This window comes from Grus americana, chromosome 9, assembly GCF_028858705.1.
Source record: "Grus americana isolate bGruAme1 chromosome 9, bGruAme1.mat, whole genome shotgun sequence".
NCBI classification, from domain to species: Eukaryota; Metazoa; Chordata; class Aves; order Gruiformes; family Gruidae; genus Grus; species Grus americana.
In genome coordinates this window covers 15,342,009-15,368,042 of record NC_072860.1, presented here as the reverse complement: position 1 = coordinate 15,368,042, position 26,034 = coordinate 15,342,009, and the positions used below count along the sequence as shown (strand labels likewise).

Below are 26,034 nucleotides of genomic sequence, written 5' to 3'. Positions count from 1 at the left end.
AAGACATATTGACTGTATTTGATCAAGCACTTCTGCTCATTCTCTGCACTTCTCAGTCTACATATAAGCAAGTTTTAAACAAACAAATGTACATTTCCATAGCTAGACTTTCAGTTAGCTGCCCAGTCCCATCTCTGTCTGTGTACACATCTAGCCTCAAAAAAGCTTATTCCAGTGGCTCTCTGGGTGACTGCCAAGTGTGACTGCAAAGGGAAAAATAGGTGAGCTAATCACATTCCTATTTATGAAAACAGAATTTCCTCCATCTCAGCAGAAGGTAGAAGGAAATACATTTGGCCAAGAAGACCCCAGCGATCTCTATCCTGATGGCATTTGACAATAAAGAAACACTTGGAGCGGGAGTAGTAGTGTGTAATTTGGGCACGGGCTGTGTGTAAGCACCTCCACATATTAACCAAGCCTATTGCAATCGCATTTCTGTATTCCTTTCATGCTCCCAGGCTGGCAGCACCCAGTTTTGGACACACATTTCCAGTGCCTCATGGCACAAGACCTCTGTGTGCAACTCTCTCATCCCATCAGTCTGTTAGACCTTTGCTAAACCAAAGGGAACTGTACCTGACATGGCTGCAGTTACAGACACAGACAGCAAAGCCAGCCCAGCATTTCTAGCAAGTTATTCCTTTTCTCCACCCAACAGTCCACTAAGAGTTCTAGAAGATGTTTCGGCAACAGTTTTAGCTGAATCATCTAGTAATATAAGCCACATCTGTTCCACACACCTGATCTGGAAAGCATCTTTTCTTTAGCAATTTCACAGGAGAAGGTAAAATTGATAGCAGCTTGGCTTGTGGCCTTGAGCACACAACAGACCAAGGGAATCAGCTTTTCTAGTCCAGGCTGCAAAAGGGAAATCAATCCAGTTTATTCTCTGCAACTCACTAAACCAGCTCAAGACAGTGAGCAAAACCCTGCCAAGCGCCCCAACAGGGGAACTTCCAGAAACAAGTAAGACAAACCCCGAAAGGCGATCAGCAGGGATTTTTGCTGAGATGCAAAGAGGAGCAATCAAAAAACCAAGCAGCTGCAAACAGTTCAATGGGTAAAACAACTCAATGAAAGTGAAAGTTAACAAACTAGCAGAAGGAAGAGGACTACTGAAAATCTTCTGCTATTTATATCTTAAAAACATCTTCAAAGCAAAGATCACAGTTTTCCCTTAATCTTTGCACAGACTTGAGTACTACAGGGCTCTGTTCCTAACCAAGAACTTCTAGAGTTACTAGCAATATAAACCAAAAGCCTCCATTTCAACATAAAATGCTAGTTTAAGTATCACTGCCAACCATTAACCTGACACTTGTGGGATGGCTTTGCTGGCTGTGTATCAAATGAAACAGTACTGCTGGTTCACTCCCTGCCAAGACCTCACCCGATAGTGTGGGTGCCTCTCTGGCCACACCACCAGGAGCTACATGAAGATGTCTGTCAAGAGAACATTCTTCTGGGGCAGAAATCTTGGGTAGCAAAGCCAGCTATCATGTTGCCTCTTTTTTGAAGCCTGACATTTGGAAATCTGGCATGTACAACCATGTACAACCTAGCCAGCAGTAATCATGAGGTATATGCATCTCCTGATGTCCAGAAGAAAAGACAAAGAGATGGAGGAACCCGAGCTCCTTGCAGAGTGCTCAGTGCCACCAGGCGCAGTACACCATTTCAGATCAGTGACTGAGCTCTCAGCTCTTCAAATGGCAGATTAAAACTCCTTGTTGCATTAGGACAGAAAGAAAAACAAAGAAAAAAGAGAGATATTTAATAGCTTTGCTCATTCACACTCCTCCTTAAAGAAAAGCAGCAAAGAGTTACATAGAGACTGACCATACCTTAAGTTTTGTCCTCATCAACCTTGGCTGCACGCTTTCAATACCAATGAAGACAAGAGTCAGAAGAAAAATAAAGTGAGAACAGGCAGATAAGGGGATTTCGCAATGATCGAAGCCAAGCACTGCTGTCTTACGCTGTCCTTGAAATGGGAAGAGAGAGCAATAGAAGTACAAAAGTGATATGTCTAGGAGCATTTTAGGTTGCAAAGGCCACATTACGACCTGAATAATAAAAACCCCCTCCTTCCTTTTCTCTTGGGCACTGTCCTGGTTTCAGCTGAGAGGGTTAATTTTCTTCATGGTAGCTAGTAAGGGGACATGTTTTGGATTTGTGCTGGAAACAGCGTTGATAATACAGAGATGTTTTTGTTCTATGGACCTGTTGTTGAGCAGTGCTTACACAGAGCCAAGGCCTTTTCTGCTTCTCACACTGCCCTGCCAGTGGGATGGCTGGGGGTGCACAAGAAGTTGGGAGGAGACACAGACAGGACAGGTGACCCAAACTGACCAAAGGGATATTCCATACCATATGACGTCATGCTCAGTTTATAAGGAGCTTGGGGGAAGAGGAAGAGGGGGGGCGGCAGCATTTGAAGTGATGCCGTTTGTTTTCCCAAGTACCCGTTATGCGTGACAGAGCCCTGCTTTCCTGGAGAGGGCTGAACACCTGCCTGCCGATGGGAAGTGGTGAATGAATTCCTTGCTTTGCTTTGCTTATGCGTGCAGCTTTTGCTTTACCTATTAAACTGTCTTTATCTCAACCCACGAGTTTTCTCACTTTAACTTTTCCAATTCTCTCCCCCATCCCGATGGGGTGGAGTGAGCGAGCGGCTGCGTGGTGCTCAGCTGCCGGCTGGGGTAAAACCACAGACAGGCACTAAAAACAACTAAATAAACTTGCAAAAAAGAGCCAAACCTTCCATTTGCTTTCCTTCTCCCTCCATTTCAGTATCTCTCAGATCTAGTCTTCCCTCGTGGCAAGTTAGCACAAAGAAGGGGTTTTTTTAACTTACATAGTGCCAAGGTATAGAGAAAACTGAGCCAGTCTGGACAGGAAACAAAATGTGCTGTAAACTGTTGTGGACAGAGTGATCAAAATTACTTTGAGAATCATCTTAAAAACAAAATGGGGGGGGGGGGGAGGTAGAGCAAACACCTTTCTAGGCAATTAACAGGACATACCACAATTGGTTTCAGAGTTAAGCTGCAAATGAGAATCTATAGTACCATTTTTAAGCTCAGTTCAAGGTGGCAAGGTTTCACATTAAGAAGACTATGATGACTTGGTCAGGCCCTCTGTTATGTGCATCTGTCTTCTTAACTCTTCACTGTCATGTGCAGAGACTTCAGTTTGTCTCACTACTTGGAAAAGTGGACTTTACAAACCTAAAAACCTGTCAAGAAATGCAGGAACCATTGCTCCATTTACTAAGGATCTTCCCTAGGAAGTACCTTGTATAAATCAAGATGCTGGGGACAGGAAAAGCTGAATCAAATATTGAAGAAACACTGCACATTGCACTGATTTAGAAAAGGAAAAAGTCCAATCCCATCCTCAAAGACTACAGTGGAAAGAACTGCATCAGAACATGTGTGAAAGGAGACAAACGTTTTTCTGTTACAAATCGGAGCTAAAGCACTGGAAAACCCTGGACTCCCTCCTTGTTTCCAAATAAATCTTCCTCTTTTGAATGTCTACTGTTGTTAGTTCAAGATTCTTTCTATAATGGGAGGGACTAGAAAATGATTTTATTTTTTCTTAAAAAAAGTAAAAATAAAAATAAACCTCCCCAAAAGCCTCCAAGGTTACCCTCTCTCCAGGAATTAGGAATTTGTACAAAGCGTCCTTGACCTGAAAAAATCAAAGTTTAGAAGAATGCTACACAGTAGCAAAGAGAAGGTGGACAAAAAAGAGTCTATATGCATATTATATGCCTTTTGATACAGTGCCATGTACATAACTCAGCTTGTATATTTGTATCCAACCAGTGTGCACCAATTAGCCATCCTAAATACAATAGCTATTTATGGCTAGAGACATTTTGTTTCAAAATAGCCGGATGCAAAATTTGCAACATTGAAGCGAAACAAGATACTAGTTTGCAAGTAATCCTGCTGGCCTAGGAGATCAGCATTCCTGAATTACTATCATTTTATTATTGGAAAGAAAAGAGCTTTGCTTTTACAGTAAATAATCATCATGCAGTTTGGACAGCGAGCGATCACACCTCCAGATGGATGGAGAAAAAGAAGGAGGGAGGATGGGAGAGAAAGTGAAGCTTGGGTGCAAACCCAACCCTGTCTATGAAATGGAAACAACCGGTGCATTTTCACCATAGGCTGAGGCTGGACAAGTAAATATGCATCTCCTTGGTCTGTGCGGACAGATGCCACCAGGGAAGATGAGCTCTCCCTGTGTGGCAGAACATGCTTGTGGTGTGTCAGTCTGGTGGCTCTGTCAGGTGTAAATGCACTTCAGGTGTCCACAGCACTTCACTACCAAGGCAGACTGTAGTCTGGGTTAGCACTGTGCTTACCTCACTTAGGAGTGCTTCTTCAGAGTGCTTCTGGCAATTTACAGGTAAGGAAAATATGGGTGCTGGGAAAAAAAGAGGTCATAAAAACCCAAGACTATATAAATATAAAATAAAATCCAGCAAAGCGCACTCTGTGGTAACAGTAAGTCCCTTAGGAATCATGAGACACTTCCTCACAGATCACTGGCAAGCACAGACTATTTCTTCCTCCTTTAGACAGCTAACAGGATCCAGCCCTTCCCACCACTTAAAATTCAATATTGTAAGAGACAGCCGACTCCTCTGTACATCGGAAGCAATGGGGGAAGCGAACAAAGCTGCTTTACTTTCCTCTAATCTTTCTCCCTTGTGTGCCTGCACCAGATGGTGCCGAGCTGCAGGTTGGAGGGAGATAATAAACCCAGAGGGGAAAAAAAAAAGGTAATATTAGGTTATAAAACAGCTGACCTTCAAATATGACGTCAGCTCCTGTTTAATTGATGGGACAGGTCCAGACAGACAGACGCATGCACACTGGGATGCCCATATTCAGCATCCTCCTTTCTAATATGGGAAGAAGCCATACGGCAGTGCCGTTTAAATGGTCTGTTCAAACTTTACAGGTGTGAGAATAAGCAGAGAAAAAGTCAGAGTCTCCGTTCATCTTGAGACAGGCTTTCCCCACTTGGGGAATGCATTCTTGCTGAAAGTGGTTTTGCTTAAATCCCTGGTCCAGTATCACCAGTCTGATGACAGCCTGTCTCTCCCACTGTAGGAAAGTGAAATAACCCCAGAGTTAGAGAGCACAGATCTTCCAGAAGAGGAAAATTATCAAATACAAGATGGTTTTAAGCTTCTGGCTACTCTGGTCCAGAACTTTGCTTCTAGCTGCCATCATTGCAAACACTGCTATGAACAGTAGTTTTAAACACCGTATTGAGGACCAGGGTTATCCTGCTTGGTCAAGCACTAGCTCTGGAAAATTCTGCCACAGCATACTGTAAAATTTTGCAGCCTTTTTTGATATACTGATCTCAAACATTTCCCACCAGCCTAGTGTTGGATGACTATTTTGTATGATATCCAACTTTGGGATAGAGAAAGCAAAACACACTAAATAGTACTCCTGTAGATGGAAAGGAAAGCCCTGTGCCAGGCTACTGTGAAGAAGATAGAGCTGTGTGAAATGCACAGGCCTGGGAGTGGGAAGCCCTGGGTGATTCTCTGCTTCCCCTGCAAACACATGCAACGCAGAAGAAGGCATCTCCCTTTCCTTGGCAAGGAAGTCATCTCCTGCCCACCTGCCACAGCTGCTTTTGCAAGTAGCTGAAAAAGGCTTTAAGACTATGAAGCGGTTTGAGAAACATTAGATTCTGGTTTAGTGCTTTTAGCGCTCTCCAGGCAAAGGTGACAGACAACAGCCTCAGCTACAAGAGTGTGCCTCTCATGTCATACTCAATGAAGCAGCCTGCATTGTACACCAAGTCACAGGACTTCATGGCTATGTTTTGCCAGTCTCAAGGGAAATCTATACAGAGGCTCCTAGCAGCAAGGGACAAAGCCACATTGAGTGACAACACTGAACAGTTCAGTATTTATTAGACAAGTACAAAAATAAAATAGCTTGCTGTAAGGAGCTCAGTGCTGAAACACTGAATTTCAGTTTTCTTGCTGCTTCAAAGATGCTTCAGTTGGGGAGGAACAAAGCCAAGAGCAAGAGCCACTCAGTCACTGTGTCCCAGGGGAGTGCTTGCACCCAGACACCAGTACAAACATCTCTCGTTCACATCACAGCCGTACCAGGTCTGCCTGGAGCTGCTCTCTGGAGCCAGACAGATGCCTGGATGTTGGCCAGCATACAGGTCCCTCACCAAACCACTGCTTGCTTGTTCTGTGAACAGCTCTGTAACTTGTTGTTGTCTTTCTCAGAAACCAAAGGTTGTCACAGGCTGCTGGCAGGGGAAATGCCTTCCTAAGAACTCAGAAATTTTGCACAGAGCTTGGAACTGCGACAGCAGTGATTTAACATCTACCATTAAAAGCAGTTTAAAATTTAATGGTCAGAGGATAATAAATCCTATCCAGACATTTGCAGCTTGCAAGCCAGGCCATCAGCAGGGCAGAAATAGATTTGCTGCAAGGTGACCAGGAATGATTTTAAGTGTATTTTATAGAGAACAGAAGCCCTGGATTGTCTCAAACCACAGCTTTGTCCAGCATTGAGATGAGAAGACACAAGGTCAGGAAAGGAGGTACTCAAGCAACCAGTATTTGCCAGTTAAAATAGATGGGAGCAAGAAATGAGGAATAAGGCAGAACAATGCTGAACTGCCAAGCAAAACTGGAGCATTATCCTTCTTGGTGCAGAACAGAACCCTAAAGATAACCTTACCTTTTCCTCCAGAATCACACTGGGTTCTCATTTGGGTCCAGGTTGCTTCTTTTACTGCACTTAGCATCTCAAATAGCTTGTGTAGGAACTCCATGCTAACAGAGTTCGGATAGGACTCCAAGATGGAGCTTTCACAGATGCTGGTCACATGGATGTTCTGCCATACTGAGGAACAGATTGCATTGCCTTCCTTTGTCAGCAGGTTTTCAAAGCAAATGGGAGGACTTTTTGCTATCCACCAGAAGCAGAGACAGGGACTAAGGAGTGCATTCCTTCACTCCTTGTTACCATACCTGCTAGAAAACAAGCCCACAGACTCGGGCTGCCTTGCTGTGTGAGACACACACACAGCAGACACACAGGACACAGAGCTGTGGACAAAGCCAAGCAGGCGGTAGGGCCCATATGACCGGCTTAGTTCCTGTCTTCCTCCCATATGGATCAACAGCAGACATGCCACATCCTCCAACAGGAACAACTCAAGTAGCTGCAGGCTAAAGACAGGGTTGCTTTAGCATGGAGGGGACATCAAAAGAGAGAGGTTTGCATCAGTGATACCAGCTCCATCCTCCCACAGAATTTCTCCTTTTACCTCCTTAGATCAATTGCCCCCGTAATTTGGGGCAATACACCACTAACTACAGCCTCTTCGATATCCTAGTCACTAAAGTTTTAATGTCTTAAAAACAAAGTGATTGGGAGAGGGTGAGGGGTGAAGCTGTGCTCTGCCAGGGAAGGGAAGAGGCCTCTCTCCAGCTCTCTGATGTTGGCTCCTGCTGTTCTAATGGAACCTTACCCGGGAAAATAAATCTTTAGTCAAAGAATGCTGCAAACAACTACAATGGGGCTTTATTGTGGCAATACCAACCCCACTGCAGCTTCTAAAGCTCTTGGTTGAACAGAGAGTGAGCAGCAGCAATCCCACACTATGCTGAAGTCCACATTCCTAAAATTCCCCGGCACAGGCAGGCATGCTCAGAGTAGGCTACTTAGTGGCTATGGGGTTATTAGCTGAGAGTTCAGGTTCAGATGTGCCATGGGATGGAGGTCAGGGCATGGATACACCTCCTTGTCTCTCCTGGGCCTTCATTTGAAAATCTTCAAGTGCTTTCAGCATAGCACCCCTCAGTGTCCTCTCTCCACCCACTATTGCACAAAGGGGTTTTTGCTTGCGTTCCTCCAGTCATTACAGCCTAAATAAGTGCTGTAAGGTCTCTGGGGCCGGAGTGCAGGAGACTCACACTGCAGCAGCCTCCTGGGAGGTCTCATGAAAACAGCAGCAAGAAGCTTCCACCCTTACCCCCCTGATAACCACTACATCAGCGTGAGGGAGGAGGATGGCATTAATGCAGCAGGAATCAACAAGCCTGCTTGTTTCTTATTCCAAACCGAAGACAAAGGTGGGGTTTGTTCAGCTAGGCAGTACAGCCAAGCCTTGCAAGGAAGGTAGGAAAAAATGTGGGTATTTATGACTTTGGTTTGGACCGAGTCCCTTGAAACAAGATGGGCATAGGAGTATTTTATAAAGAAAAGTCAAAAATGGGAAATGCAGAAGAAAAATGCTTGTAAGAGCTCTACACCTGTCCAGTAACACTGCTCCTCTGGAGACAAAGGGGACTGGGAGGAGGGGACAAAACAGGGGAAAAAATCCAATGCTTCAAGCTTATTTTGTCCTAACTTCAGAACAGGAAGGAGTCACTAAACCTTTCCGAGTTTTAGAGTAGAAGAGAAATGGAAACAAATATTTGATTTTGGGGTATATTTTAGAAAAAATACAGCACACTAACACTAAAAAAGCAGAGTTGAAATGTAGCAGGAAGTCTGGACATAAAACAACAAAATATAAGAGTGAGAGAAGGTCCCTAAATTCCCTGTGCTTCCAGCATGGGAACACATACAGCAATTGGAGAAAATGAACTGTGACAGTAGAGATTTAATTCCTGTTATTTGGTAGAAGTTCTCTGACAAATCAGTCAAATCACACAATCCTTTTTTAAGCTATTCATTTGCAGTGTTGAATAGGAACATTTTCAGCCTTAGACTCTGAGCGGTATTTGGCAGCTACAGTGCTAATAATAAACTGTTAAAATATCTTGCTCCTTCAGCTGACCAACTCCCTCAAAATGTCTTGTGGCAGAAGCCAATGTGCTGTTTGACCAGGAAATTAGTTGTCTTGGAGACATCTTCACATGCAACAGCAGCTCAGTCAGTCACTTTGAGTGACACCACCTAGCAATCTGCACATTAACTTCAAACAGAAAATGAGGATATCAAAGCCACTGAAAGAAAAATCATCACCTGCAAGAAACATGCTGTTCTTCTCCCATGCACTGCTAGCTGAAGGGAAAGCTGTAGCAAAATGAGAGTTTTGATCTCAAAATGTGCTGCTACCTCCCTGCATAATTAGGTCACTAAGAGGCTAATGGTGTTCTTGTTCATACAACCATTTATATGAAAATTATAATCTACGCTATTCTTTCAGAATCAGTTTCAGGTCAAACCTGCAGGTATCACTTCTAAAAAAGAAAGTTACCAAAAGGTTAGACAAAGAGGCAATCCAGAAGTGCCACCACCTAGTTATAACTAAACGTCACGGATTAGGAGGAGGGTTATAACTACAAAGCATGCAGGCAGTTCTACAGCACAAGGCATCAGTTTAAAAAGACTACCAAGCAGTTATTTCCAAGGTAAACCACTAAATCCAGGTTATTATGTGACCTGATGAAAAAAGATGCCTATCTTCTAGTCACCCTAGTGGAATGCTAAAAAGAGATGCTATTCTCACAAATAAAAAGTAGAACCAATCCTGCCCAGCTCAAAGACATGGACAGAGATGCATATAACTCCCCCTCACCAGCTCTATACACATACACAAAATGCCAACGCAGAAAGTGAGTGAAAGGCCAGACAAATTAGATTCATGCCAGTGCATGTATTACTCCATGTTTGGGACTCAAGATTGTGAACAATAGGACACAATGTCTTTAATTGCCCTCAAAACACATCTCTTACCTGGCAATAGGCCTTCTGTTGGGCTTTGTCCTGCCCCAAAAGACAGATTGGTGCTCTAGCAGGTGCTGGATCTAGCGAAACGTGGATCAAAGCCATCCACCAAGCATCCTCAGTTCTCTTCAGCACATGGTCTGATGATCCAGCATAGTCAGAACTGACAGATGTTTATACCCTCCTAGGCGTTGAGGTTCACTGGGGATGGCGTTCCCCCAAGGCCTTGTGCAAGCACAGAAAGATGTATTTAATGCATCAACATCTTTGCTAACTCAATAGCTTCTGAAACCATAAATCTGTTAACTGTGGGTCTGCATATTTGCAGCACAGAACATACAGGCAAGTCTCCTGCATAATTTTCCTAGTAGTACCACATATGACTTGGAAGTAGTCCAATTCCTGTGCAAACAGGGGTACATGCAAAGGCCTAAAAACTTCAGGAAGAAAGACACTGTCCCTGTATAGAACATTCCTGCCAACAGCTCCAGTTAAAGGGAAAAAGAAAAGCCTTGTCCCAGCTGTAATGAAATGTTCCCCTGGGCAGCAAGAAGAGTAGCTTTGCTCACAGAATATTTACATCTCAGCTGAATTAGTTAATGTGTGTTGAACACTCTGAAAATTGTGAAGTGGTATATAAATGCTAAGGATTGTTATTTATTATTGTCTTGGTGCACAACAGCGGAAACCAGTGCCATTTACAGACGCGAATTAAGAACAACAGGAGGTCTATCAACATGCTGCGGGTCTGGGGATTTTGTTCATTTGTCTCCTCCACTCCTGTCTCCCTCAGACAGAAATTCCTTCCATAGGACCCCTACAATCCTCACCAAGCAGGGCTGGCCTCGGCTCAGTGAAGCCTGTCACAGTGGAAGAGCTCTGCTGAGAGGGGAAGAGACCTTCAACCTGCAAACCTAGGTTATATCACTTCCCACCAGCACTCTCCTATGCTCCAAAGCACTGTCATCACTGCCCTTGAACAGCAAATATTTTCCACCTAAATTATTTGTTTGGGGCAAAGTAAGACAGAAAATTGAATAAAATAAAGGCACAATATACATTTCAAGGTAAAGAAAGGGTTAGTTTAAAAAAAGTTGAGAACTCAGGGACATACAGTAGTACAAGAGAGTGATTCATATACGCCAGCGATGTCTTACAAGACTGGTCTCAGCATAAAAGCAGTTTTTTAGACACCAATTTCTTCACCTGCATTGTTAAGAAGCAGCTTAGATAAAAAGATGATTCTAAACCTCCTGTCTGCAACTTGGGTGAAGGAGTAAGAGGGATTGTCTAGTTTTTAAAGTAATTCAGGAGTGCCTTATGTTTCCAGAACCAGAATTTAGGTTTAAGAAGATCAAAATCACTTTTTTTTTAAACTTTGATTTTCCAGACTAACTTGTAACTTAACTCTGCAGCTCTGAAAAAGTGCAAATAGTTTTGCTAAGTGTTGACATAGCACATATTAATCCCTCCCCAAGATAATGAAAATAACTGCACAGACATAGTCATTCTTTGATATTACAAGCCTGTGTCAAAGTGGTTATTTTCAGTATAACATTGCTGCCTCAACTGCATCCTTTGCACATTCACAAAATTCATGAGATATTGGGAAAAATTTGGTGTACAGAGTCAAGCTTTTACAGACAATGTAGCACATAAAACAAGCCTCTGACAGATGCTCAGTCAAACTGTAATAGCTCCTTTTTCTCAATACTGCACTTAGATGTGCATTACAGCTTGCATATTGAAAAAAAAAAACCCAGGTATTTAATTCAAAAGGTGAATTCAAGTGAATTCAAAAATTCACTTGCAGAGAGACTTGCATTCCTCTTATTTTCCTCAAGTTACTGATTGTTTAGCACATGGCTGTCCTACTGTCTATGAAATATAGACATTTCAGCAACTTAAGCTTTGAGGGTGTAATATCTAGGGGCCAATATCAATACCTGATCTGCCATTCAGCACACTGTATGCAGCTTTCAAAAGGCAAATTTCAGAGACAGAAGGCAACAGAGCCCCTGAAGTGTTATTACAGTGACATTCCCTCCTCTATTTGCAGAGCTGCAAATTGTTTTATGAATACCATTCAATCAAAAGTTTAAAATAAACAGCAATTCACTGTCCATGCTGGAACAGAAGCAAGCTCTGCTGGTTGTATCACAAGGAACAACCACTGGAGAGTAGCTGTACGGCTATCCCTGTGTACACATCTGCATCCATACCCAGGCTTCAGAATCATATGTAACAAAGAGCAGTGGGTTTCAGCACCGCTGAATCAATATAACCACACCGCTCTCAATGCTGGCAAGGAAGAAGTGTATTTAGAAGGAGATTAGGGTATTTCCCCCCTCCTCACAGGACAAGCCTTGTTTCATTTGAATACAGTCAGGTTCTTTGTTTGCACTCAACTCCAGATTCCTCAGTGCACCAGGCAATGCTGTACAATCACATTCAAGAGTGGCAATGTACAAAAAAAAGTTTACACAAATTGGTCGCAAAGTACCTACAAGAGCTTGCAAGCTCCTGCAAAATGCCCTCTAGAACAGGTTCCTGTCGCACTGAGCTAGGGACAGAGATTAGAGTTATCAGCTTTGACACTCAGCAGGAATGTGTCACAAAGGATTAAATCATTATATCATGAAGTGTCAGCAAACGCAGCCTTCCTGCTGTTCTACCACTAAGTTATACATTAATTAGTGAGGTACAAAACAAACATGAAATATCTCCAAGCATCTGCCTGTGGATCAGGCCCAGCCAGAGCTATTAGCACAGGATTCATTTCCAAGAGTCGTCACTCAAAGCATCATCGGCTCTTCAAGAGATCCATTAAAATGCAGAGTAGAAGTGCTGAAGAGAAAAGCACAGAAGCTAATTGCAGTGTTTGTCTTAGCATTTTTGATAGCTGTTTAATACAACTCCTTCCTCACCACCTCAGCACCTGATTTTCTAAACAAGGTCATATATGCACCACTGATTAAAAACATCCTTCATTGAGAGGTGTGGAGCAGTGTCGAAAGATCCTACAACAGGAACAGGAAGGAGAGTTAAGACATTTTAGAACAGAAAACGTACATGGCCTAACAGACTATGCAGTAAAGTAACTTTGTTATTTCTAGATGCAACTGCAAGTGTTCCCTAGCAGCTCAGCTGTTCTGGACCGAATCTTTTACGAACTTTCACTCTTTCAGTGGGTGGAAGAAATTCTGCATGGTCTGACTGCAAGTCACAGTAGAGAAGGTCTAAGCAGACCAACAACATCCCACACGTAAACCTCTACATTTCATCTAAATCATGACCTTAGAAAGGTCTCATAGGACAAAAAAAAAAAATCTCTGCCAGTTCCTTATGGCTATCCCAGCAGGATTTCTAGCTTTGGCCATGTCTTGTATTTTTCCATTGCTTTCTGTCCCAAACTGCTGCCTTCTACTGCTCGGCATTGCCTGACTCTGCCAAATTACATCAGCATGCAGACTGTGGCCAGGATGCATTCTTTAAACTAATTTGTCCCAATTTTGTTTTGGGATCCCTTCAGTATAAAATAAGATTACTTGCTAGGACTGCCTAACTGGGTCAGGTTGTAATCTCTCTCTCAGAGGCTGAACTGTACTTGATCTCAATGCCACTAGATCAACACCCAATGACAGAGCAACTATTTGCCTTCACTATTTAAACACTTTCTGAGGTTAGACTCTCAAAAACAGACTTCCTTTTCCAGCTTCAGCCTCAGAGGGTTGCACCCTATCATGAAGAACAGCAACATCACGATGCTCCACTGTTCTGGTACCACTCCACCTTTCACAGATTGCTGAAACACAGGAGATGAGGAGGGCTTTTGGTAGTACCAAGGTCCCATGACATATCATTATATTCAGAAGCTTGCACAGGTCTGTGAAAATTTGGGGGCAGTTCAGAATGGAACATAGGTCTAGGGTGTCCTGACTTAGGGTTTTACCTACCAAGTGATTTTCTTAGGGTGAAATGGATGCCACCCACCTCCTGTTCTACAAGCTGAAGCCACCCAGTGCTGTACAAACTTCTGCCCACAGCCCTAAACATGAGTGGGTGGAAGTAGCTACTGCTGCTGTTTCAAAGACATGGATATTATGAACCTTAAAGTAATTAATCACCCCCACTCAGTGGTATGCAAATTGTACTTTTGACACCAGCATGCTCATAACAAAATACATTAACAACCTTCTAATTAAATGCTTTAAATTAGATTAAAATCATACTGACAGGTGAAATATAATGCATTAACAGGATTGTTCTAACTTCCTTAGCATCAAGTGTTTATTAAAAGCTCAAAAGTCAAATATGCTGGAGAGAAGGGAATCTATCTTCCTCAAACTGAATGCTACAGCACATGTTGATTCCCTTACAACCTGAAAGTCACTGAAATGGTGCTTTGAAAGAACTGCAGGAAGTTTATCTAATGCAGAAGTACATGATTCAGGGACCTGTCAGGTTGGCTGAAGTACTAAGGCGCAGATTAATCCACTCAGTCCAGGACAATTTCTATTTGCAGTAAAAAGGAATGCAACAGAATGGTAGAAATGAAAGCAAGCAGTGGAGTTCACTTTATTAAAGACAGCAAAATCCATAGCAGCATCTGTCAATTGGAACATCAGCTGCTGCTGAAAGATTTATTTTGAATGTCTCATAAGCCGCCTTCCAGTTGCATTAGGAAAAAAAGAAGCCAACCATCATATTTTTGTTAGCCAGACAGTAGGACAGGTTTGTGCTAACAGAAGTCATAAACCTTCACTGGTATAAAATCCATAGTTTGGATGGGGAACCTATGAAGTATGGTTGCAAGTTCCAATAAAGCTACAGTTCAGTCTCCTGAACTCACGTCGCACTACTAGTGATCAGAACAAGACTTGGGCAAATAACTCGAGACATCCACCTCAAGGTCATTTTTCAGCTCTCTCACCCTTGCTCCCATGCAGGCACACTCCTCATTTCTCAGTAAGGGATGTTCTGTAGAGTACAACATCCAAATCTGCCTTTGGCTCTAGCTCCCATGATAGGTCCTCTGCTTTTTCAAGGAAAAAAGCAGGGCAGATGATACCCTTCTTTGCTTCCCCAGAACTCCATCTACTCTACTGCTTGTTTCATACCCCAAAGACAGGCAAATTAGAGAAAGTCTAAACATAATATAGTATGTTGTGCAGATGAATGGACTGTTACCCTCAGGGAATTTTATCTCCTTGTTCAGACGATAGCAGGGAAAGCTACCAATGGGTAGAATTAATGGTTTCCTTTTAGGATATGGAACTTAACCCATCCTAGCTGTAAGTTGCTAAGGGAAAACCTGGCTCAGGAGACATGTCACCCTACATAATGCATTCCATTATTTAAGCCTCTCTTTTCATAAGAAATAAGCTACAGCTCTTGCTTCTCAAGTTAGTTTCATACACTAGAATCACCCAGCCATAGGTAATGGACTCAGTGGCAGGTCATTTGCTTAGACTCAAAGAGAATGGAGAGGTCTCTGCCAGAGTCTCTACCTGCAGCTGCCACCACAAGGTCTCACGCAGACATGCCTGGAGGTGCAGTTGTCATCTCTATCACTGTTCACAGTGTCATGCTGAAGCAGCCCTGGCAACTGAAGGCCCCTTGGCTGGAGGTGACAGCCAATCTCTTGGCCTTAACCACATTTCTTCCTGGCACTTTCTCACCTAACTGATCTTGCAGAGTACAAACAGCTGGAGTCCAATCTGGACAGAGCAGGGGACACAGCGAAGGGTTTCAGAGATGTGCCTTGGAAAACCGTTTTTGCAGCAAAAGGACTGGGACATGCACAGGGGCAAGAGTGTACATGTCAAGGTCCAAGAACAGATGCAAAAGTTTTAGCTGTACAGGAGATGGTTAAAGCCAGCAGGAACCTGGCATTTGTCAAAGAGAAATTAAGAAAGACAATCCCAGCTATCCAACAGACTTGCACAGCTTGGAGATTCCCTTTGAGAAGTCCAGGCAGGACTATTACATCCCTAGTCTCCTTTAGACTGGACTCTGCCTACGGGCTGCTCTGGGTCTCTGAGTACACGTCTATCTTATAAATCACCAAAGCTATAATAAAACATGTCCTCCAGCCTTCCTGAGCAATGTTGTATTTGCCTTTAATTTAGCTTCACCTACAAAAATAGCCAGCTGCCTAAATGAAAGTTGAACAACTGGTTTCTGACTAGAATTGTTCCAAATGTTTTAGCATTCATGCAAAGTCATGTGGAAGAAAAAAGGAAAAGTCAAAAACCCAACAACTCACGTATCCTGGTTACCATCCTCCACTATAATTATAAAATTGCCCTTAACACATAATTGCATAATTGGACTTGGCAAGTATTCACCCAAATCTTTTACAAATATTTCCACAGACTGAAGGAACAGGCGGTGGGCAGTCTGACAAGCCTGCCATGAGAATTTGTGCCCTTAGGACATGTTCCTAGCTATTACACTAAATACTTTGCATCACAGCCTAATGTTTCAAAACAGTAGTTGAGCAAGTGAAGTACCAGCATCTTAAAACAAATTGACAAAAAAGATTTTCAAGCTATTTTCACTGCACACATACATGGAGCAGCGATCCCTTTGAACAAAGAGACAGAGAAGGCTACTGATCATTTTTAACTAGTTACACAGAAAGAATCCCCAGTTACATGAAATTGGTTGACTTCTGGTAGCTATAACCAAACAGAAGCTACCGATGCCTTGCTGGATTACTTTCCTAGCATAGCACCCTGTCCCTTAAGACAAAAAAACACAAAACCCCCACAACGTCAAATGCAAATACAGAAACATGCAGCCTGAAGAGAGAGGGGAGACCCAAAAGAATCCAGAAATGAAATCTGCAATACAGTACGGTTGTTTTTAACAGCTGTGCATTATGCATTCAGCAGCACAGGGAATGCCAGCAGGGAGCCTTTATTAACATAGGCTTCGGAGTACAGTGTGCTCCTATCATGATTGGCCTCTCTTGAGAAAAGGCGCACACACACAAAAGACTTAACCCTAGGGAGATCACTCCAATCCTGTTGCTATTTCATCCGCTTGACACCACAACAGAAACCAGAGAATTTCTGTGATGTATCATAGACAAACAGGTAACATGTCCTACAATGCCTGAAATCTAATCTACAATAGAAGGTTTCATCAGCAAGTTATACCAGGTAGGGAAAGGGAGAAAAAATGCTGCACAAACCCACACAAAAGACTCACACTACCAATGTTGTTTAGCTATACAGACCTCAGGTACAGGGGAGAACTGTGGAATGCTCCTCTTGTAGAAGATGCTAATAAAAGCAAGCTGTTGTCAGGACACCTGTGTTCTCAGCTCAGCAATCTTCACCTCCACTGCACATGTTTTAAGGGCCCGTTAGTCCAAGAAACAGCTGGAAGCCTTGCTACAGATGTAGAGGTCCAGCAGGGTAACTCACTCCATTTGGGAAGTTGGTATTGGCAGCAGAAATCTTTTGCTGATGTCAGCTCTGCCTCCACTATGAGACTTGCCTCTATCACAAACACTTGTTAGCACACCCAGCTCAGCACTGAGCAGACACCAGAGAAAAGGGAAATACTCTCAGAATAGGCTCACCACCTCTCCTGTATCAGGTGGTGATACAAGCTCTCTAGAGGTCTTGTCAACAGCTCTAAGTCACAGCTGGCTGCAAATCCTCAAAGTGTGGCCTGTCCTGGTGGGCAGCTCCAGTCCTCTCCTGCAGAACTGAGATGCAACCACTGAAGTGACAAAAAGATACACTAGAGGCCTTAAAAAAAAGGCCACTTTAGCAGCAATTTAAAACAGTCCTTCCCCTGATTTGGGGGGGCGGGGGGGAGAGGGCAATGAGAAGAAAGAGGGTGGCATGAAATGTCCTGAGCATCCCTCTTCTGACTCTACAGAAAAGAAGTCTCATGATAGGAAAGGGAAACAAAATACCAACCTGAAGAGCTTGAAAACTGCTCTAGCTGACTGAACGCCAATGTGCCAGTGTGTGCCTGGAGCGGAGGAAATAGCTCTGTATCGTCTGTATTTACTCATACCTCCTTGCTCTTTTCTTTTCTTCTCCTCGTTAAAAAGTAAAACACAAAAGTCAGTATCCCTAATAACATGATCTGGTTTGAGGCAGCAATAGCACTAGAAATTTCAAGGGTCTGTTTAATATGCGATGTTCTAGTTCCCAAGAGCATAATAGATGGCTTTTTCTAAGCCTAGCACATCTGTGTGTTACAGCACTTTTTTGTTTAGGAGCTGAACAGAAAGAGACAGGTAGCATTTATTAAAGAAGTTTCCTGGAAGTACTTGTACTGCAGGAACAATACTCTCTAGGCCAGGGACCCCTAAAAGGTTTTGTAATATGAATGCTATGCACCTCTTATCACAATAGCAGCAAGTGCTTTAAAAATCAAAATATCATTGACTGTAATATCATTACTTGACAAAAATACTCCTTCATCACTCTTTAAGCACAAAAAACCCCAAAACTGAGTCACCAGGAGAGTAAGTAATTAGCTCTTTTAATGATTGGCAGGCAGAGGCTTGGACTCCCAGGCATCCCACTGCCCAGAACACAAGACTGTCTTTTCTCCACCCATTTTCTTGATAAATATAGTCTTCCCCTCCTTTGAGGCTCAGTTACACCTGTGTCAAAAAGAGAAGTAATGATCAGGCACAGCTCAGTGTGAGTACAGGAAGTTACCCCACAGAGGCACCAAAAGATACCTGTTGTTTCAGAGTAGGCTGTTAGCAAGACCATATGGTCTTGGTGACTACAAAGGATGCCCAGGAATTGCCCGCATTCAGAACATACTCACTTCCCCCACCAGATAGGTAGGTCACTTACAGTCCTATGCTAATGCTTGGGCCACAAGATTTTGGACAAAGGCATAACAAGCAGTACCTCTCCCTAATTTTATCATAGCCCAACTCTTGAGATTGCCCAGAATTCAGTCGCTAATAGCCAGGGCAAGACAACACAGACAAAAAAGAGTTAATATAAACAGAGAGAAAAGATCTGACCTAGAGGGCAAGCCATGCAGAGTACAAACATCTGAGAATCCGCACAAAGTCTCCTTGCCTATCACTCATCCACCAATTACGCACCAGTGTAATTAAATCAGGAAAGCTACGTTTAATTTTCCTATCATCACCCGATGAGATAAGAGCAGTACGTATGGGAGGGATCAGGCACAGGGGAAAGAGCTATTTATTAATAAGTTAAGTCCTTTTAGATTTAAGAGCCTTTCTGATCCACAAACACAACTTCTGGGTCTAATAAAGACAAATGAGACACCCCATCTTCATTTCTGTCCTGGGCTTGGTCCTTAAGTCTCTTTGCTTTCAGAAACAAGTCTCATTAAAATTGCCAGGCATAACTTAAATAGAAATATAGCTTTTGTTCAAACCCTGTTTTTAGTCTATACATTTAAAACTGAAGAACGCTCATCTCCTAGCCATTATATTAACAAAGACAGCCACATTAATTTATGATTATTTCTAAACAGCCTAAGGCTCCCTGTTTTCATGAACAGCAAGGCATTAGGGTGCATTCGCAGAAATACAAGGCATGTTCCAGCCTGTTGTTCTGTCTGTCTTCTATTGCCGTCTCCTGCATGAGGCAGGAAGAAATGCTGCGGTCCCTGTCCCCTGCAAAGACTAGTAATGCTTAAACAGGATCATACAAAGCTTTCTCTACTTGCTAGCCACACACCCAGAACTGCTGCTCTGGCTGTTTTCTCTCCACTCTTCTTTGCTTCATCCCATCCAGCCCTGCTTCCTCAGCCAGTTATTTAAAGCCCTGATTGAAAAATGTATCAGATCATAATAGTGGATGACTTCCACAGGATGAGGGTTTCAGTAACAAAAATCCTACAGGCTTTGATGCAACCATGGCTTCACCACATCATTTTTTTTTAAACAGGAAGGGAAAAATATTTATAACAGCAACTATAAATATACATGCTACTGACTTTTCAACTTGTTGTCCTTGTTCTCAAGCTAAATTTAGTCTGCTATATCCTGTCCAGCCCTTGATGAAAAAGCAATACACATTCAAAATTGTGCAAATCCCACAGCAGGCAGTTATACTTATCCAGGTACCTTACCAGATAACCAGATGGACAGGTAGATTCTTGTTTAGTGAGTGTAGGTATGTTCACGGCTATAGAGGAAGAAGTCTATTATAGTGATTACCCCCCAATATAGAAAATAATTAGTATTGAAATAGGACAGCTCTGTGCTTCTGCAAGAGAAAAGTGATGCCGTTTATTCACAGTGTACATGTAGACCATACACTTGTTTTGTGCCACATATGCTTTGAGGGTGTATGTGCACCTCTGAGCTACAAAGAGCCATTCACTGCCACACCTGCTGTTTACCCATGTCCTTATTTTACATGCAGAAATGTTTGAGATATTGATTCAAACCTGGATGACTGATTTCAAGGTCCAACCTGCACATTAAAGAGCATCCTTTCATATCCTGAAGGCTCTCATTCGTGTGGGTGATTTCTTAGTCAAAACAAGGTAAATATTTATCAGGAACTGACTACCTAGAGAATCAGAGTCGTTAGTCATTCCACCGGTAATCTTAAGAAGCCTTAGTCATGCCAGAGCCTAGGTGATTTCTGCAAGGGCCAACACATGTTTCACCCTGGTTTAAGGATCCCTGCCCGTGATTCAAAGTTTCACGCAGATGAGGACTCCCCGGCCACAATCGGACTTGCTCCACTCGCAGCAAGTTTTGCAACCTAAGCAAGAAACGCAATTCAGCGGATGCTCCTGTACAAGCATCAGCCGGTCTAATAACCAAAATAAGCGCTCCAGAAAAAAAGATCTGTGTTTCCTACAGCCTTGATAGTTGAGGGCAAAAACAATAAAGGGTCGGGCTCGCCTCGCCTCCAGCCCTGCTGGCTTTCTCGGGCACCGGCCAGCTCTGAGACCCAGCCTTTGCTCTGTGCTTATAAATACATCGCTGCTAAAGACTAGGTGGATGGGATAGGAAAAAATAGTTTTCTGAGGGTGAGACCCGCCCTGCGGCCGAAGACTCCCAGCCCGGTGCGCCCGCAGCGCGGGGAAAGGGTCCCCGGTGCCGCACCGCCGGGGAGCCCTGTCTCGGGGTCCCCGGCCGGCATCGCCAGTGCCCCCGCCCCGCACGGTCCCTGCCTTACCCAGCATGGAGAAGATGAAGTCCTTCGCCGTGTGGATCTCCAGGGCTCGCTGGTCGTCGTACTCCCTCTGGTCGTGCTTGGTGAATTCCTGGATGAGTTTATTCAATTCCTCCACCCTGGCTCCCGATCGGAAATCCAGCTCCGGGAAGGCAGGCTTGCTGTTGGTGCCGGCAGACCCTGCCTTGCTGGCGAGAGGCGCCGCCATCTTCATGCAAAAAAAAAAAAAAAAAAAAAAAAAAAGGAAAGAAAGGGAGAGAGAGACGGGGAAAAAAAAAAAAAAGGAGGGGTTTGTACTGTTGCAATGGAAGAATGCAAGCGGCGCCGCAGCGCAGCGGCAAGCCCGGGCGCGGGGGCTGCCTGCGTGGCGCGGAGCGGGGCCCGGGAAGCGCGGAGCGGCGCCGGGCGCCGCGATCAACAAGCGGCCGCGCCGGCTGAGCCCCCGCCCGCGGCACCGGAGAGCCGCCCGCCCGCCGCCGCGCTGGGGGGGCCGGGCCGGAGCCGAGCGGCGCGGAGCCGCCTGCTGCCGGGGCCGGGGGCCGCGGGCCGCGGGGGGGCTTGCTCCTCTGCCGGCGTCACGGCGGGCGGGGGCTGAGGCTGGAGCCAGAGCCTTTTTTCTTTTTTTTTAATTTTAAATTTAATTTTAAACTTCAGCAAAAGCCTTGTCCTGCAAGTGGATTAATAACCAGCTGGGAACTCTGCTTCTCCCATATGTTCCCGAGGCATTCTGCCTTTATTCTTTTTTTGCACCATAAGGCATCCTGAAGATTGTTTTATATATATATATATACACACACACATATATATGAAGTAATTTTATCATATGTCTTAGAAGCAATGACCAAGATAAAGTATCCTCGCTGCTGCACTTGAGATAACCCTGCCTAGAAGCTCCTGGGAGCTACATAGACAAAGGGTAGGAGGGGAATAGGGATCTCGGAAGACTTGCCTGAGGTCAAGCAGCCTGCGGCAAGGAGCCCAGACCTCTGATCTCCATCCATTCCCCCATCATCAAGACTACATGCTTTTCTTCTGTATGTATTCTTAATGTCTTCTAACTTTTCAACCTGCAGTGGTTTTCTCCTTTTAGCCTGATCTTCTGTGCCTTGTCCCATCATTGAACATATAGAGCACAATCCGTTATTTACCTTAGTGCATCCACTGGAAGAACTGTCTGTCTTCCTGCCCAGGGAGCGTACAAATATATTGTGTTAGCCTTCTACAGGGCATTTCAGATGCTATGGCATTGATGCAAACTGCTTGGATATGTATTATCCTCTCAAGATTCTTGGCAGGAAACAAAGCTTTCAGCTCAGTCCCAGACTACGGTAAAATGTGTCTACCAAAATTGGACATGAGGCATTCAGAGTAAAAACAGGAAGGGGAAACTAAGCTCAGTGTGAAGAAGTTACAGGCTGATTTCTCTGATGCATAGTAAACACAGATGCTAGTGTTTAGACCTGAGCTTAGGCATGTGGCTTGGTTCCTCTGGACCACCAATCTTGATCAGAAATGGGAGTTCAGCACCTTGCAGTGGGACCTTATCTGAAACAAGAATGATAATGGAGGGTAGGTTTGGACCCTGTAACAGAAACCACAGCCTATTCAAAGGAGAATGGGTGATGCCTCTGGCTTTGTCCTGTAACCACTTACACAGCTTCTGAGGGCACTGATCTACTCATTATCTAAGAAATGATGTCCCAAAGGTAAAGGTAGGAGTGCGTGTGTGTGCATGCACATGCCCTCTGCTGGGTACACAGGCCCTATTGTGTTCAGATACTGCTCGCAGCTGACTCCGACACACATCGACTTCATTCACCGTCTGAGCCTTGGTGATCAGCTGCATTGTCACATGAACCTCCGACCGGCACCACGTGTGACTTTGACCAAGCACCCTTCTTTCATCTCCCTCCCCAGGAAAGTCTACAAATAAAGACAATTAACTGATAGCCTTAACATAATGCAGGATCTCACTTGCAGAAGAGCAGTTGGCAGTGTTCAGCATTGGTGGCCTGCCCTCCAGGATTAGTTCTGCTAACCCAGCTCAGCCCATGGCCTCCCACGCTCGCCTGCTGTGCCCACTGCCTGTCTGAGCACTCGGGACCTCTCGCCTCCTGCCCCTCTCCGGGGTCGAGAGCCCTGTTGCTCTTTCTCGTCAGTGCCTTTTCGTCTGGGGTGGAAATCTCAGACGGGCGGACAGCTCCCTCTTGTGATAACACCGCTCCCACGGAAGTCACACTAGCTCCCCAACCCCAAACCACTTCCAAGACCTTCTGTTTTGCCCTGTCCGTCTCTGGACATCTGTAAGTGCCCTGTGCGCCGCCATATCATTTCTAGCTGTGTGGACATGCTTGTTTCTCTTTCGTGTGGTGCAACTGCTAGCAGCTATGATGATGTATGCATCACTGGCACCACTTGGCGAAGTACCTGGACATTTTGGTACCAGCCACACTTTTCATCCCTAACCCTCCTGCCTCATCTTTTTCAAGATGATGTTCTCCACAGGCTTCATGGACTGGGTAGCTTGCTTTCCTAACCATATCTTATTTGCTGCAATGTATTTCAATACCGGGACTTCTAGTAGTTTCTTCATGAGCATTTTGTCTCAGATTCTGTCTTTCAGTGAGCCTCCAAATGGTCACACTGACTCTCCACCTACATCAATCACAGACTTACATTATCATTTTTCCCCCTTTTCATTTAAAATGTTTAAATCCCATTCAGCAACAGCTTCATAGCTAGCTTTGATTGCTGGAATTCACTAAACACCTATTGGAAACATAAAGTGCTTCAGAAACAGCTAATGCCAGAAGCAATGGAGATTTCAGTTTGATTGCCTTTTTTAATGGCACCTCTGCTTGAAGATACAATCACTTTCATATTTGCAGAAAGTTTCGTTAGATCAGGGTGTTAACTGCTTCATGCTTCTTGCTCATCTGGAGTTTGTTTTATTCCTGGAACCATGCATTATTCAGAAATTGCTTAGAACCAAAGCATGTTCTTTATTTAGTGTCTGAGCTCAAACCAATACTGTTCACGAAGAGCAGCATCGAACAAGCAGTTTTAATTTTCTTCAAGAGTCTCTGACAGGTACCATACCTCTCTGCCCCACCTCAGCACTAAGAGAAATTCTTCTGCATGAAAAGCAGTTGTAGTTGCAAAAGGAGGAGTATTTTTGCTACCTTCTTTGGAAACCTTTGAATGGGCTTGGGTTCCTCAGTAGCAAGTGGGATCTGCCGCACTGTCACATGCTTGTTAATACCCTTGAAACTGCATCAGCTTGCAATTTTACCTCATCATATCAGTGCAATTTAAGATCTCCAAATAAATACACAGTTAATTCAAGTCTTACATAAACCAAGCACTGGGGATTACTTGAGCAAATAAATGAGAATGAGATTGCAAGTACGGCTGACCAGGAGTTTTTCTACCAAATCTTTTTTCTTTCTGAAATGGAACTCTCTGTGGAAACATTACAGCATGCTCAAAGCTCCTCTTATGAGCATTATTTGGGGCCTAGGAGGAATCTGTTGCCTCTGCCATACTGGGCGCAAGACTTACCAAAAAGGGCATTAACCTTAGTCGGGAAAGGGATTGAACACCCTGACTACTAAACTGTTTCTCACCTGCACTGGAATCTCTGCCCTCCCTCTCACATGCACTTTCTCCCATGTGTTTTCTCTTTCCTTCAAAGTGTCTTCCTCTTTTCCTCCTGTAAAACAGACTTCCTCTTCTTTTTCTCCTGCAGAACAGATATCCTTTTTTCTGCTCAGTGCCACTTCCAGAATTTAGAAATAGAACAGGCCACAGAGAAATGAAGCGAAAGAGAAGAAATAACTGTTCTCACTTCTGTAGCATGACCTGAGACCTCAAGATGCTTTTCACACTTGAATAGGCTGTCTCAAAAAAACCTGCTGGATAGCAAGTGAGTATTAATACCACCATCCTAAGACTGGTGGAACAGTTCTGCAGTAGCTATGAAAAGCAATTGGCCCAGGATACCAAGGGAGAAAGACCAGGCAACCCAGGGCCTGATGCTCCGTGCATCTCATTTAGACGCTGCAAACTGGTAGAGAGAATTAACTGGAACAAGATCCAGAAATAAGATGGAGCCTCAGATACATCATCTTAGGATATTTCACTATAATTACTATATGGTAATTAGCAGAATGAGCTAGATGCATCCCTCATTTCATAGAAATTGTACCCAGATTTTCTGGGGCTAAAAGTAGACTCAAGAAACATCTTCCCTTTCTGTACTTAGCATGAAGCAGCTGTAGCTCAAAGTTTCATGTGGCAAGGGGCTTCACCAAGAACAAAATTACTGACTGGAAGCGCTCTATTTTTCCAATCTGGTCGCTGCAATTTCTACTTCTAAGCTGTTCAAGGGCCCTTTGTGCCTTGTGTTGCAGAAACCTGGTCTTGGCCTATAGAACAAGCTGTCTGTGCAGATAAGATGAGTGACACAGAGCAGGGAAGTGAGCCATGCACAGGGAGGGATTCGCTCAGTGGCAGACCAAGGATCCTGCTGTGCCATCCTCCTCCCTCTGCTCCACTGGCTCTGCACCCAGCTCTGCTCCTCCCACTAATAGCTGAATCCAGGCTGAGATTTCCCTCTTTTCCCTTTTCATGCCTGCACACTTTCTCTGTGTGGCTTTAATTTCCAGATCTGTGACAGTCCCAGGAGGAAGGAGCCCCGAGTAGCATTTCACATTTATCAGGACCTCACTTTCATTTGGCTGCCCTGGCGATATCCTTATGTACTTCAGCTGCTTCGCTGCTCTTCAGGTCCTTCCCTCCACTAGCAGTCCCTAGTCTGGTTCTGGGGTGAGGCATTTTGGTACTCCTGGACAAGATTGGAATGTCACATCATGCCATGACACCACCAAAGCACTCCTTATGCTTCTCTGCATCAGGACTTTCTCTCATTCTGGTGCCAGAAACTTTGCCTCTATTTCACACACCCCAAAAATGTCTTCAAAACAGCAGTTACAGGTAGCAGACTTCAGGCTCCACAAGGCTGGGATCAACAAAGCCCAAGTTTAGTGTAGACTCAGGGCAAAGAAAGTCTTTCAGATGATGTTTGGACTCATGATCTCTACCTGGCTCTGCTA

The 26,034-nt window shown here is 44.1% G+C and overlaps 1 protein-coding gene across 2 annotated transcripts in view; it reads right to left on the bottom strand.

Moving 5' to 3' along the window:
• Positions 1 to 21,410, bottom strand: part of MB21D2 (Mab-21 domain containing 2) — a 61,844-nt gene extending 40,434 nt beyond the window's left edge. For both annotated transcript variants that reach the window (XR_008578353.1, XM_054836011.1), the window contains exon 1: positions 20,924 to 21,410. Coding sequence is in view for 1 of the 2 variants with exons in the window: in XM_054836011.1 (XP_054691986.1) it covers positions 20,924 to 21,134 (211 nt within the window). In the remaining variant the exon portion in view is untranslated. The remainder of the gene's footprint in view (positions 1 to 20,923) is intronic.
• Between the last annotated feature and the right edge of the window lie 4,624 nt (positions 21,411 to 26,034).